A 13,762-nucleotide genomic window follows, 5' to 3' on the forward strand; every position below is an offset into this window, starting at 1 on the left:
GTAGGTGGGTACTGGGTCCCAGGGCTTTTCTATAAATAGAGGCCTTGGGCCTCATTTTAACCTTTTCGCCAATTTTACACCTGAGCTCTAATTTTCACTGTTCATCAACATTAATTGGGCACATAGTTGAAATCTCATTAATCCCTGGTAACAACTCTCATTCATTTCAATCATAGTCTAATTTTTGTTTTGTTTAATTGCTTTATACTAGTGTAACTTCTTACTTTCGTCTTTTTCTTCTTAGTTTAACAGTTAGATTAGATTTTTGTGTGTTTTTATTTAAATCATGGGCATGGAATCTTGTTAAATAACTGAGTAGGGACACTTAGGACCCAAAAAGGTGAACAAAAATTGGATTTAATTGAACAAACACCCGTCTTAGTTAAATTAGCCCTACGCGGCCGCGCAACATTTGTGCGCGGTCCGCGTGACTCTGGATAAGAGATGATGAACCTCTCTGTGCAGACCGCGTATCATTTCTGTGCGGTCCGCGTGAGCCCAGCGTGGCCGCGGTCCAAAATAGTGCGGACCGTGTGTGAAGAGTTCAGAGATGTCAACATTTTGGCATTTCACCTGCGCGGACCGCGTACCATTTCTGTGCCGTCCGGATGAACCAACGCGGTCGCGTACCATTTCTGTGCGGACCGCGTCGGTTTATTCAGAGAGGTATGTGTTGGTGTCAGTATACTGCGCGGACCGCGTGCCTTTTAGTGCGGTCCGCGCCCCTCTGCATGTGTAACTGTGTCTGCACTCTTTTCATTCAACTGAACTGTCCACTTCACCATATGTGCTTCTACTAACAATGTTAGACATGTATTCCTTGCAGACAATGGCTAAAAAACGAGCGGGCAAAGAAATACAACCCGGGAGAGGGGGTTCCTCCCGAGGAGGGAAAAGCAGGCGGATTGTGAAACTCACTCCTCAAACCAGGGAATTGATAAAGAAAAACCGGAAGATAATCCGGGAAGCTGATAAAGCTGCATCTCATTCCACGGGGAGTGAGTATGCACCTTCAAAGAGCATTACCTCGGAGTCTGCCCCCACCCACATGTCCACTTCATTTCAGCTCCGTGATTCCCCTTCCCCGGATCATGATAATGTAGCCTCCTCCAAGAAGCCGGTTAATGTCATCTCGGACTCGTCTGATGAGTCTGTAGCAAGAGAAGAAGAGCAATACTCCACATCTCCCACAGCTTCATTATCAGGGGAGAGTGGAGGATATGCTGAGGGAGGTGAGCCACAGGTCGGGGGATTGAGCGTACTAGAAAACCGGAGGCATGGGCAGACAGGTTTGTTAGTGAGGTTGCTTTCCACAAATTCCGAGAGTGGTGGCCCAGAAGGAAACTTATTCCGGAGAGGAAGTTCATAGATGCCGATCTTGTCCCTCTCAACCCTCATGTGCAAGCACAATTCCGCACTAGGGAAGGTTGGGGCTTCTTCAAAGAACGTGTTGAAATGGCAAATGAGCATATGGTGAAGGAGTTCTACAGCAATGTTCACCATATAGTTCGGGACTCCAAAGTAACTAAAGTGAGGGACAAGATAGTTGTGTTTGATGGCAAATCATTGAATGAATTCCTGAGGTTCGGAGAAAAGGATGAATCGCAATATTTAGAAAAGCTAGCAATGAATGAGGAGGTTCATCCTTGGTTGGCCGAGCACTTGGAAGCCTCGGGTACAGTCCCAGTCTGGTTGAAAGCACAAGAAAAGATTTTTAGGAACACCCTGAACTTTGAAGCCAAAGGGTGGTTGACTTTTGTGTGTAGTCGACTTGACCCGTCTACACATGATCACTCCATTCCCCTCCCTCGTGATGTCTTGGTAGCATCTATCATGGCGGGTTTCCCTCTGAATGTGGGTAATATTATGCCGAGAGTGATTTCTACAATTGGTAATGAGACCCAAACAAACTACCCCTTCCCAAACACACTCTCTTTGTACTTCAAAGAATTGAAAGTGAAGAAAAAGAAATATGATGTCAAGGTACCTCCGGTGGTCCCGTACTCATGGTATAGTCAGCTGGGTCCAGACAACCCGAAGAAGGGCAAGAAGAATGTGGCATCCACTTCCACCGCACCTGGCCAGTCTGAGGAGCCAACGGTCATTAAGCAGCCCAGTGAGCCTTCCACCATTCCTGCTACTGATGAGACATTGCCTCCAGGTCCGTTGTCAGCAGTTGGTCCTTCTATTGCAGCTGACCCGGTAGTCCCTTCATCAAAGACTCACCGGTTCATCGCAAACCAGCTCACCCACTCCCTTGCCAGTTTGAACAACTGGATGTCAGCTGCGACATCCAAGTTGTCCACATTGACCACTGCTGTACAGGCACAGGGAGCGCCAGTTACTGTTGAGATTCCTTCCTCCATTGAGGAGCCACTGAAGAAGATCCTGGCCAACCAGGAAAAGATGATGGCAACGCAGGATGCCTAGACTAAGGTGGTTGGGGCACATGGCAAGGCATTGGAGAAATTGGCTCGAGAGCACAAGAAGCTGAGGAAGCAGAAGGATTCCAAGGAGTTAGTGACACAGTTGAGTGTGGATGTGGACAAGCTCATGGCGGATCAGTTGCCACTTGACCTACTATTTGGGGACCCGGCTATAGAGCTATCAGCTGCATAGGTACAGGAGGAGGAGCAGAGGCCGAGGAAGAAGAGGAAACTCCCTAGCACTAAGGGAGTTGTGATTGAGGTAGCACCAGTTCAGGAGAGTCCCTCCACTGCGCCACCAGTTGATGAGCCAGTTCTTGAGCATGCACCTGTCCCAGCAGCACAGCAGCAGCAGGCCGGGGACCAGTCTGAGGTCCCCGCCAGTACAGAGGACTTAAGAGCCATTGACCAGCACAGGGTGACGGATGAGGCTTGAGGGGCCTTTCTATATCCTTTCTTTCATTTTTGTGCTTATTTTGATAGTTAGCATTGGGGACAATGCTAGCTTTTATTCGTGGGGGTGTGGCCCTACTATTTGGATTGACTGTTGGATTACTGTATATATTCTTTTACTTTCTGCACATTCGTAGTTGTAGATGGCTTGTATATAACTGTTCATTCTAGATGCTCTCAAATTCTATGTATATATTCATTCTCCCTGGTTGTATATTCTACTCCCCTTTTGTATATATTCATTCGGTTTTCATTTTGTTTTTCTATTTTTCATTAAAAATTTTCGTTTTTAGTTGCCAAGTTAGGTTCGTAGCCTTTTTGTTTTGTTTTGGCGTTTGCAATAAGCCCTTGGTTATCTTAATGCCACGGTTCTTTCCAAGGGTAGATGTTGTGCGAACCGGGTGGCTCTTCTCAATGATAGATGGCGTGACAACCTTCTTAAGGGTTTGAGTCCGTTTTTGATTTTTCTTTTTGATTTTCAAGTTTTTGTAGTTAAGGCTAACTCAGGCAAATCTTCACTTGGGCCGAGGACATTTGGCTTTGGTCCTATGGTCAAAGACATTATGTTGTGTTTAGGATGGTGAAAGTTGTGGCCTTGAGACTCTTGTGTTGACCAAACAATCATCGTGTGGTCATTTTGGACCATTGTGTGCTTGAATCATATCTAAGGTCGTTGTGGGCCCCCGACTCCGTCTTTGGCAATCCTTGAATGTGTGTAGTGAGAATTCGAATCGTGAGCCCAAGTATGGAGCCGATGGTCTATAACTTGCCCGGAATGTCTGTTGAGGCGAAATCATAGGTGGAACTTGACTTGAGACGTGATTATAGGCTCTCCTTGATCCAAAACGCAAAATTTGAACAATTTCCATAACCTACCAATGAAATAATCCCTAGTTCAACCCTTTGGATCCTTAAACCTTTTTCGTTCATGAACCAAACTACAAGCCTATACCCGTTCTTAACGAGACCCTCTCTTGGCACCCAAATCTTCCCTTGAGTAAATGGCAAATGTCTAAGTTTGGGGGGGAGAGATAAGAAAGGCATCAATGTGGTAAAAAAGCGCAAAAGCAATAGAAAAGCAAGGCGATGAAAAAGACAAAAAGAAAGACAAAAATGAATAAGAACCAAAAAGGGAATCCAAGGACAACAAAAAAAGAAGTGAAAAAGGTGTGGAAAAGTGGTAAAAAGGAGAAAGGGTTTGAATTGCAAAAGAAAGAGTGATAATGTGTCTCTCTAACCCCTTGAAAGAAGTGAATTACTCAATTGAATCAAGAAAGTGTGCCAAAATAAATTCAAAGAAATGTTTAGGGGAAGATTGAACCCATTTGAACAAAAACACGTCCTACATTTACCCAAAGCCTTTACAATGACTCCTCAAAATCCCTATATAATCTTGAGTTAAGGGAAGCCTAAATTAGTGGATACTTACATAAGGGGCAAACATATGGTACTTAGAGCCGGACTTAGAGCCTTTTCTTTATGAGAGATGAGAGAGAAGTCCATTCACCTCGATTTGTGTGCAAATACTCTAAAAAGGCAAGGTTTACTTAGGGAAAGTCGAGGATGTGTGAGTTTGGGTTCCACAATGACCAAAGAAATTGAGAAAGGTTCCTTGATGAAATGTGTCACACTTGACCCACAAGCTTTCAAAGTTTAAATGTGTTAATGATGCATTCTCATTGAGGGCAATTGTTAGTCCCAATTGATGCTTGTTGAGGTTACTTTAGGATAAGCAGGAATTACGTGGGTGTTGTCCATTGAGGGGTAGGTCTCATTTTATTTGCTTGAGGACAAGCAAAAGATTTAAGTTTGGGGGAGTTGATAACTGTGATTTTTACATGTTTTATACTCATTCTTACCTAATCTTTGTGCATTAACTGCTATAAATTTGTCCCAAAATGCTTATAAGTTGCGCTTGATTGCAGGTTTGAACGACAAGATGACAAATACCAAATATCGACTCAAAAAAGAGTGAAATCTGCCAAGTGTCAAAAAACAACTGAAAGGGGGAACAAAATGACCTGTGCGGTCTGCACTGTTTTGTCATGCGGCCTCACAGGAGAGTTCAGAGGTTGGGCATTTTCAAGGTCAACCTGCGCGGTCCTCACTATTTTGCCACGCGGCCGCGCAGGAAAGTTCAGAGGCCATGCCATTTTTAAGTCAAGATGCGCGGTCCGCGCCCCTTTTCACGCGGTCCGCGCCCCTTTTCACGCGGTCCGCGCCCCTTTTTACGTTGTCCGCGCCTAAGAGTGTCAGAGACCCAATCATTCAAGGCAAAAGCCCACGCAGCCGCACACCTAATCAGTGCGGTCCGCGTGGATGAAGTTCACGCGACCGCGCGTCACATTTGTGCGGTCCGCGTCCCCAGTGCCAGAAGCAAGATATGAAGACCCAAAACCCTACGCGGTCGTGCGTCATTTGTGCGCGGTCTGCGCCAGACCCTTAGGGGTATTTTTTCGGTTTTTCCTGTGTAGTATAAATAGAACATTTTACTTTTTAGGATCAGTTTTTTTGGAGTTTTGGTTTCGTATCAGATAGCAGCTGAACTCGAGATTTCATGGTTTTAGCCTATTTTAGGCTATTTCTTCTAGTATTAATGTGGAATTGAGTAGATTAACATTGTATTTAATTATTATGTCAATTTCATCTACTATTTCTTCAATTTCTGTTTCTATTATGGCTAGCTAAACCCATTAGCTAGGGTTGTGACTCAACCCTAGTGTGGGTAATTAATGGGTGTGATTGTTTAGTGCATGAATGATGTTGGGTATTTGTTATTTGGATTAATCTTATATTTTCACTAAGATTTGGTGGTTGCAAACACTAAGTCTAGCTTAGTGAGTCTTGACTCTTCTTTAGAAAGAGAGTCTATGACCCCAAGATTAATTCCAACAAGGAATTGGGATGGACCCATGAGAATGGTAGTCCCAATTAACGGGTTAAACGTCGAGAGAGTAATTACCCAACTTGAACCATAAGTTGCTTGGGCAAATTGGCCTACCCAATTGGACTCGAGAGAGTCAATTGGGCAAAATCACTCTCCCTACCGAGAGGTGTGAGAGTGGGTGCAAAAGTGCAACGGTTATAGCATAAGTCCCATATTCATCATTCTTGCATTAGGAATCTCTACCCGTTAGTTGACCACCTAGATGTATGCCACGACCCTAGTGCCTTTCTCTATATTGCATATAACTTAGAATCAATATCTTAGCCTAAGTTAGCTTTAAATTTGTAGTTGCTATATTGTAATTGATAATCAAAAGAAAACCAAAAATGTTAGAAGATCAATTAGGAGCTAAAACATAGTCCTAGACCATACAAACACTCAACTCCAAATTGAAGCTCCCTGTGGAAAATTGACCCCGATACCGCTATTGGGTAAAAGTATTAGCGCCCACTCTTCCTTAGGTTGAGTCTGCTGCGATCAATTATCTCACTCACTTCTGAACTACATGTGGTCTGATTCCTTTATAGCCAAGGATATGTAGGCAGCTCAAAGACCAGGGCTCGGTCACATTCTCTTTTCTCTTAGTTTTTTGGTCCCTGTAAATAAGGATCGGGCCAAAAAACCTGTCTAGTCGTTCTTTGTCTGAAAATACTTCATATGTCCAGACAAAGAGGGGCAGCTGTAGATATGTGATTTTTGACCCTCCCCAAGATTTTTCATATTTTAGCGTAAATATTCAGTTTAGGTTTTGTATCCCTCACCTTACTTTATTTTATCTAAAAAAAAAAACTACAAAAATATTTTCCCTTATTCTAGCTAGTTGATATTTTGTCTAATTAGTTTTATTTTTGAAAAAAATACAAAAATAGTCTTGGCATTTTATTTTCCAAAAAAGATAAGAAGAAAAGTTAAAAAAATATTTTACATTTTAGTATATATTGAGTGGTATTTAAATTTCATTAATATGGTAATTATATCTCTTCTCTAAACATTTTTATTATCTTAAATATACTAGTATCTTTATAAAGTTATTTTTAATTTATTTTTAAAATCAAAGGAAAAGAAAAATGGAAAAAAAGATTTTGATTTAGTCTTTCTACCCCAAAGTTAATTAGCCCAAATTCATGACCTAAATCCCTTCAAGCCCAAAATATTGAGCCCATATCTCATTCCCCATTTGACCTAACCTAATCCCTACCCCTATAAAATAACCCCTAACTCCTAAAATAAAAAAGAGAGAGTAATAGAGAAAAAAACAAAAAAACAATGCCTGAAAAAAGGCTAAAAAAGGCGCCGCAGACCCCTATATCCTAGACCCCCCCCATGTCGTCTTCTTCAATGAAGCTCCTTCTCATTTGAAGCAAAAAGAACCAACAACTTCTTCTTAGACTAAGGTAGTCGCTGCTCCTTGTTCCACCACTCTCTGCTGCCCATAAATAGTCGGACACGCACATAAGACGGAACCGGATCTGACCGAAAACGTGTAGCTCCGGTGACCTTCCATTGAATCCGGCGAAACAGAGTTCGAACCTATCGGTAAACCCAGCTCCAAAACTCCCTGAAACTACACCAAATCAGTGTGAAAATCAGCTCGAAATCACCACCCAAATCCAGTCGATTTGAATCTGTTCAGGTTGCCGATTCCAATCCGGGTATCTAGTCTGTAGCTCGCGTAAGGATTTGCTATTCTAGAGCATTTATTTTCATTGAATCTGCTCCAGAATTTCAGCAATAGAAGGTTCGTTCTTTCATTTCTTCACTAGATATTTACCCGTATGTCTATTACTAGCGTGCACAATGAAATTTATTTGCGTTGGTTCTCTGTTTTAAATTTTTCATTATAAGATGGATAATCACGTTATACGAATGCAGACATCAGCCATTTCCTCTCTATTTGCTTAAGTTAGAATGTTGTATTAGTGTTGGAATGTCTAGAATATTTTAATAGTCAAGTTTTTAAAGTTTTGTATATTACTTCACATTGGGCCCATCACTGTATATTGTAGTTGACACATATAAATAGGTGTGCTTTGTGTCTCTTGCATCTTCTAGTCTTTGACAAATCTCATAACAAATTGAAAAGCAAAGCGCTAACAATACATCATATGCACAAAGACATCATATGGACGGAACATGCTTTGATTTACTAATGAATTTATAGCTTTCAAATTGTAGTTGTGGACTTGTGTGTGGAAAATATTTATTAGCTATTACGAAAATAAAAATGAACATCGTAGTGCTTTAGGCGCGTTATTTAAATTAATTTTCTTAAACTTGGGTGTGCATTTATGTGACCCAAATCCAAATCTCAGCAATGTTAGATAAAATATGTCGGGGACCGCGGGTGCCTTTATGTGACGTGGTTCAAGACGTGTTTTAGATGACGTTGAATCTTTCTTAAAAAAATAATCAATCAAAAGCGGTTCTAAAGTTAAAATTGTACCACATGCTAAAACATGTATTAGAATCAGATAATTAGGCCAATAATAGCAGTGAGCGGTTTCTTTTAAGAAAAAAAAGGGAAAAGTCCTCAAATAATTAGGACACAACCTCAAATAAAGGGCCGTTCACAGCTAAAAAAGGAATACGACAGTTTTGTTTTAAAAAAAAAGAAGAAGTGAAAAAAAAGAAAAAAAAGTTGGTTTTTGTTTTGTCAAAGTTGCCCGAACTACGTCAGTTTGATTCTCATCGGATGTGGGATACGTAGGCAACCCCCATCGGGTCCAACTTCCTTTTTTACAAAAATAGCTCAAAAGGCATCAAAATTTTCTTACTTTGTTGGAAATAAGTAAGATGAAGCCATTCTTATCGAAAATAGCTGAATGTCCCCAAAAGGACGCCGGAAGGCTGTTTTTGCAAGAACAACCTCCTTTTGCCTCTTTTTTTTTTTTTGATATTTTGGCCGGTTAGCAAGCACAACATTAAAATTTTCTCCCCGAAAGTGCTGAAAGGTCGTATTTGCAAAGCCGGGTTTTATTTGGAAATGAAAATTTGAAAAGAAAAGAGAGAAAAACAGTGTTAACTTTGTTTTTGAGTCAAATGAGTCTTGATTTTGCTTAATCACCCTAATAAATGTGCAAAATGAGCACGAGTCAAAGTTTGCCAATAACAGTCATGAACAAGATCCCTTTGGAGTTGCATATGTGGTGGGAGGATCTGGGTAAATCTGAGCAAGATAAGGTCAATCAACATTTGGGAGGCCTCACCGGGTTATTGAAGATAAGGCCTAGAGGAGACATCATAAAGGCGTTGGTTACGTTTTGGAACCCATCTCACAACGTCTTGCATTTCTCAGATTTTAAACTCACACCTACCTTGGAAGAGATAACAGGTTATATGGGAAGTACTGAAGGTCTGAGGCATAAGTATCTGATCGCTCCAAGAGCCGTTAACTCTCACAAATTCATGGATTTGCTAAAAATAAGCAAGGGAGTCCCGTACTCCGAGTTGGAGGATGGTTTTTCCACTCTACTTTTTATATACCAGAGGTATGGGCATGTAGGAGGATTCAACAACCCGGAAAGTGGGGTTTGTAGCAAAGGGAACCGAGCAAAATGGGATGAGCATAAGCGTTTCACTTTCATGGTAGCTTTCTTAGGCCTCGTGGTGTTTCCCCAGAAAGATGGGAATATCGATCTGCGGGTGGCTGGAGTCGTCAAAGTCTTGATTACCAATGCCAAGAGCACCCTTGCCCCTATGATAGTATCTGAGATATACCGAGCTCTCACAGCTTGTAAAGCTGGGGCAGATTTCTTCGAGGGATGCAATTTGCTACTACAAATGTGGATGATCGAACACTTGTGTCACCGCCCTCAGTATATGAGTTGTGGGACCATAGAGAAAAGTTGCGTTGAAGAATTCGACACAAGGATTTCAGGGTTAAAGTTCCCAGAGGGGTTTAGAGATTGGGTATGCCGCCTTCGCTCCATCACTTCGGGGCAAATAGAATGGACACTAGGTTGGCTTCCTGTTGAAGAAATTGTGTATATGCCCGCCACTGGTCCTTACTTCCTCCTAATGGGTCTTCGAGGCATTCAACCTTACACTCCATATCAGGTGATGAGACAGTTGGGAAGGTGTCAGGTGATGTACCCAGATGAAGATCTTAGTGTTTATGCGGTCGAGGTTAGCTCCGACTGCCAATTTCATGAAGAAATAGTTTGTTCTATTTGGAATGAGTGCCAGTATTTGACAGCGAACACTCGAGTGCGTGACCTATCTAGAGGCGAGGTCTCACCTGCCTATCTTGCCTGGTATAGAAAGAAGAACGCCACAAGGGCTGAACTTGAAAGACCATCCAAAAAGCCTCACATTCAGGAATTTGTTGAGGCATCGCAAGAACAGTGGGCTTGGTTGGACAAGGAGAATGAGTACAGGGCCACAATAGGAAAACTGGAAAAGCAAGTCAGGGATCTCCAATTCGAGAATGGTTTGCAAGCCACAGCGGATGAAGGTGAAAAGAAAAAGCTAGCCAAAGAAAATGAGGTCCTTCGAGCCTAGATTCGAGAAATGAAAACAGCAACTGAAAATCCCGCCAGAAGTGCAAAGGATGAAAAGCTTATAAAGAACCTTAGGCAAAAGGTGGATGAGTATGGTTTTGATTTGAACAAAGCCGAGGATGAACTAGCCAGGGCTCGAATGAGCGCGCTTGGTTAAACAATTAAAAGAGAAATATGACAATGAGATTATGGGGTTGAAGAAAAGGGTTACCATCTTTGAGAACAAAATGATCAAACAGGCAAAAGACTTTAAGGCAGAAAATGAACACTGTTACGCAACAATGGCACAATTAGAAAGAGATTTGCAACAACTTCAAGAACAGAATCATGTAGCCGAACAAACTTTGGAAGCCAAGGCCCAGCAGATTGGTGTTTGTTGCAAGAAAAGGGTGTCATAAGAGAGAGAGTCAGAAGGATCGCCGACTACATCGCGATGAAATGTAGTAGTTGTGAGGATATGACTAGATCCATGTTCTTTGCCACCTCGATGACCTTTGTTCGCCAGATAATGGAATATCTCTACCACCTCCAAGGGGATTTAACGCATAGGCCTGTGTTGAGACCGAATGATGTCCCGCGGACCCCAGGAGCAGTTGAGACGTTGATGTATTCGTGATTTTCATTGAAGTCTATTAGTCTGTTTTCGAGTCTATATTTTCATCTTTCTGTTTGAGTTTGTATTTTCACCTTTTCATCAAAGTCTGTTAGTGTCTTTTTGAGTCTGTTAGTTTTTGAGTCGTTGTAATCAAAATATTTTCTTTTTATGAAAATCTAAAATCCCAAAATATTTTATTTTTACACTTATCCCCCAGAACTCTGCTCGATCTGATTCATGCGGGGTCATGATACGTAAGCAATCTCCATAACCAAGAGAAAGAAAAAGAGTGATAAAAAAGGAGGAAGAATAAGAGAGAAAAAAAAAGGAAAAGAGAGAGAAAATCAGAAACAGTGAGAAGGAAACAATAGCAAAGCAAGAAAGAGTCATGAGAGCATAAAAACAAAGAGAGATCAAGCAAGGAAAGGCAAGAATGAAGAAGAGAGAGAGAGAGAGAAAAATGGAAGTTGCAAATGAAAATAAGGAAAAACCGGGATGATGCAAGCAACCGATCAAATGCATAATAGAAACGGCTAACTGCTTAGGTGCATTCATTCCCCAAATGTACGGTTGCCTATCTGTTAAACCCTGATCGTTAACAAGTTTGCTGTTGTCGTCAAGTAACAGGCAGGTGGTTAGTTTGATTGGTATTCTGGCAACCCACTCCTACAACACCCGGTCCAAAAATAAATTGATCATGGCTAATCAAGAACTTGAGGCAAGCATTGTCGATCCGTCAAAAGAGGTGGAAGAATCGGAGGTTAATCTGAGAGATGAGTTGTATAAGCTGAAGCAGCAGATGGCTGAAATGTACCAAGCATGGGTAAAAGGGCACCCACCGCCAGTTTACCCCGCTAACCCTGCTTTTATCCCGCCGTTGGCTCAGCCCCAGGAACCTCCCACTGTGAATTCATCTCCGGCCTTTACCCACTACCAACAATGCCACGACACCACTTCCCATACATCACAAGCTCCACCACCCAAACAAGTCTCGTACCCTCCTCTACCAGTCACTCCTATTTTTGCCACTACATTACACCGATCCTCCAGTGAGCCTCTGTTCCAGACTCACAACAACCAGTATTACCTCCTGGAGCCCACTTTTAAGGTTCCCGAACCCTATTCCTACACTCCTTATTTTGACCTCCCTACGGAAACCGAAAAACCATCTAAAAGTCCCGAACAGGAAGAGATGTTCAGGAAAGTTAAAATCCTGGAACAATCATTCAGAGACATGCAAGGGTTGGGAGGTCAAGTAAGTGTGGCCTACAAAGACCTATGTTTGTTTTTAGATGTGCAATTGTCGGCAGGGTTTAAGATGCCCAAGTTTGATTTGTATGATGGTCACGGTGATCCAGTGGCGCATTTGAGAGGTTTTTGTAGCAAAATGAGGGGAGCTGGCGGAAAATATGAGCTGCTAATGGCATATTTCAGTCAGAGTCTGAGTGGATCAGCGTTGGAATGGTATACTCGGCAGGATCATGGAAGATGGTACACATGGGATGATCTAGCCCAGGCATTTGCTTGTCACTTCCAGAACAATCTCGAAATTATTTCGGATCGTCTGTCTCTGACGAAACTTGAGAAAAAGCACAATGAAAGTTTCCGGGAGTATGGTTTTAGGTGGAGAGAGCAGGCAGTAAGGGTTAACCCTCCAATGAAAGAAAGTGAAATGGTGGATTATTTTCTGCAGGCCTTAAAGCCTACTTATTACGGACATCTAGTATCGGCTATAGGCAAGTCCTTCAATGAAGTGGTAAAAATGGGTGGTATGGTAGAAGAAGGGCTCAAGACAAACAAAATCATGAGTTATTCGGCTATTAAGGCAACCACACAGGCATTCAAAGCGGAACTGGGGGGGGGGGTAATTGGAAAGAAGAAGAAAGAGGACGTAGCAACGATCGATTCAGGAGCTTGGTTCGGACCCATGGGTTCACCTCACCACTATCATCAGCCTCGGCCCCACCACCAAACCTACCCTCATACCCTATATAGCCCACCCCAACATTACTACTCACCACCAGATCCCCATTTTTCTGTCCACCATGCCCAAACATATAACCAACCTCTAGCCCATGCACAATGGGGTGCGCCAATCCCAAAAATACATATCCAGCTCCACAAAATGCCTATCCACCCCCAAGAGCCTTGCAAAACCCTCCTGGATCAGGTTTCCGGCCCAACCAAGCATTTAAGAATGAGAGGTTGCAGAAGAAGAAAACCTTCACTCCATTGGGAGAATCCTATACCAGTTTGTTCCACAGGTTGTGACAATTGTGTATGCTGAGTCCGATCGAGCCAAAACTGCCAAATCCTCCCCCGAGGAATCTTGATCACTCTGTGAGTTGCGAATATTGTTTCGGTGCTCCGGGGCATGACACAAAGAAATGCTTGCAATTGAAAACAACTATTTAAGAGCTCATTGATACTAATCGGATTGAGGTCCAAGCTCCGGAGGCGCCCAATATCAACCAGAATCCGTTGTCGGCCCATTATGAGACAAATATGATCGAGATAATGCATAGGGGAGGGGAGCCTAAGAAGCTTTCATAGACCGTCATGATGATTCGGTCCAGTGAAGTCAGGCCGGTTGAAGAGTCAACAAGTAAGAAGTCAGTGATCAGGTTGAGCGGGGCAAATAGTGAACCATCTGCAGTAGTCAAGAACGGGACCCTAAGTGATGTAGCAATAAAACAAGAAAGAGCAAAAGTGGTTGTGCCAGGAGTGGCAAACAAGCCTATTGTAATCGTGAAGGGTGCCCGCACAGATCCTGTCATTATCAAGCCAGTAACTCAATTACCGATAGTCAACAGCAAGGCGGTCCCGTGGAATTATGAACGAG

General features: G+C 42.5%; 1 protein-coding gene across 1 annotated transcript; it reads left to right on the forward strand.

Moving 5' to 3' along the window:
* The first annotated feature begins 11,617 nt into the window (after positions 1–11,617).
* Positions 11,618–13,253, forward strand: LOC138877358 (uncharacterized). Its single transcript, XM_070156963.1, has 2 exons — positions 11,618–12,676; positions 13,185–13,253. Exons 1-2 carry the CDS (start codon positions 11,618–11,620, stop codon positions 13,251–13,253), a joined length of 1,128 nt encoding a protein of 375 aa, XP_070013064.1.
* The last annotated feature ends 509 nt before the right edge of the window (positions 13,254–13,762 follow it).

This window comes from Nicotiana sylvestris, chromosome 9 (genome assembly GCF_000393655.2).
Source record: "Nicotiana sylvestris chromosome 9, ASM39365v2, whole genome shotgun sequence".
NCBI classification, from domain to species: domain Eukaryota; kingdom Viridiplantae; phylum Streptophyta; class Magnoliopsida; order Solanales; family Solanaceae; genus Nicotiana; species Nicotiana sylvestris.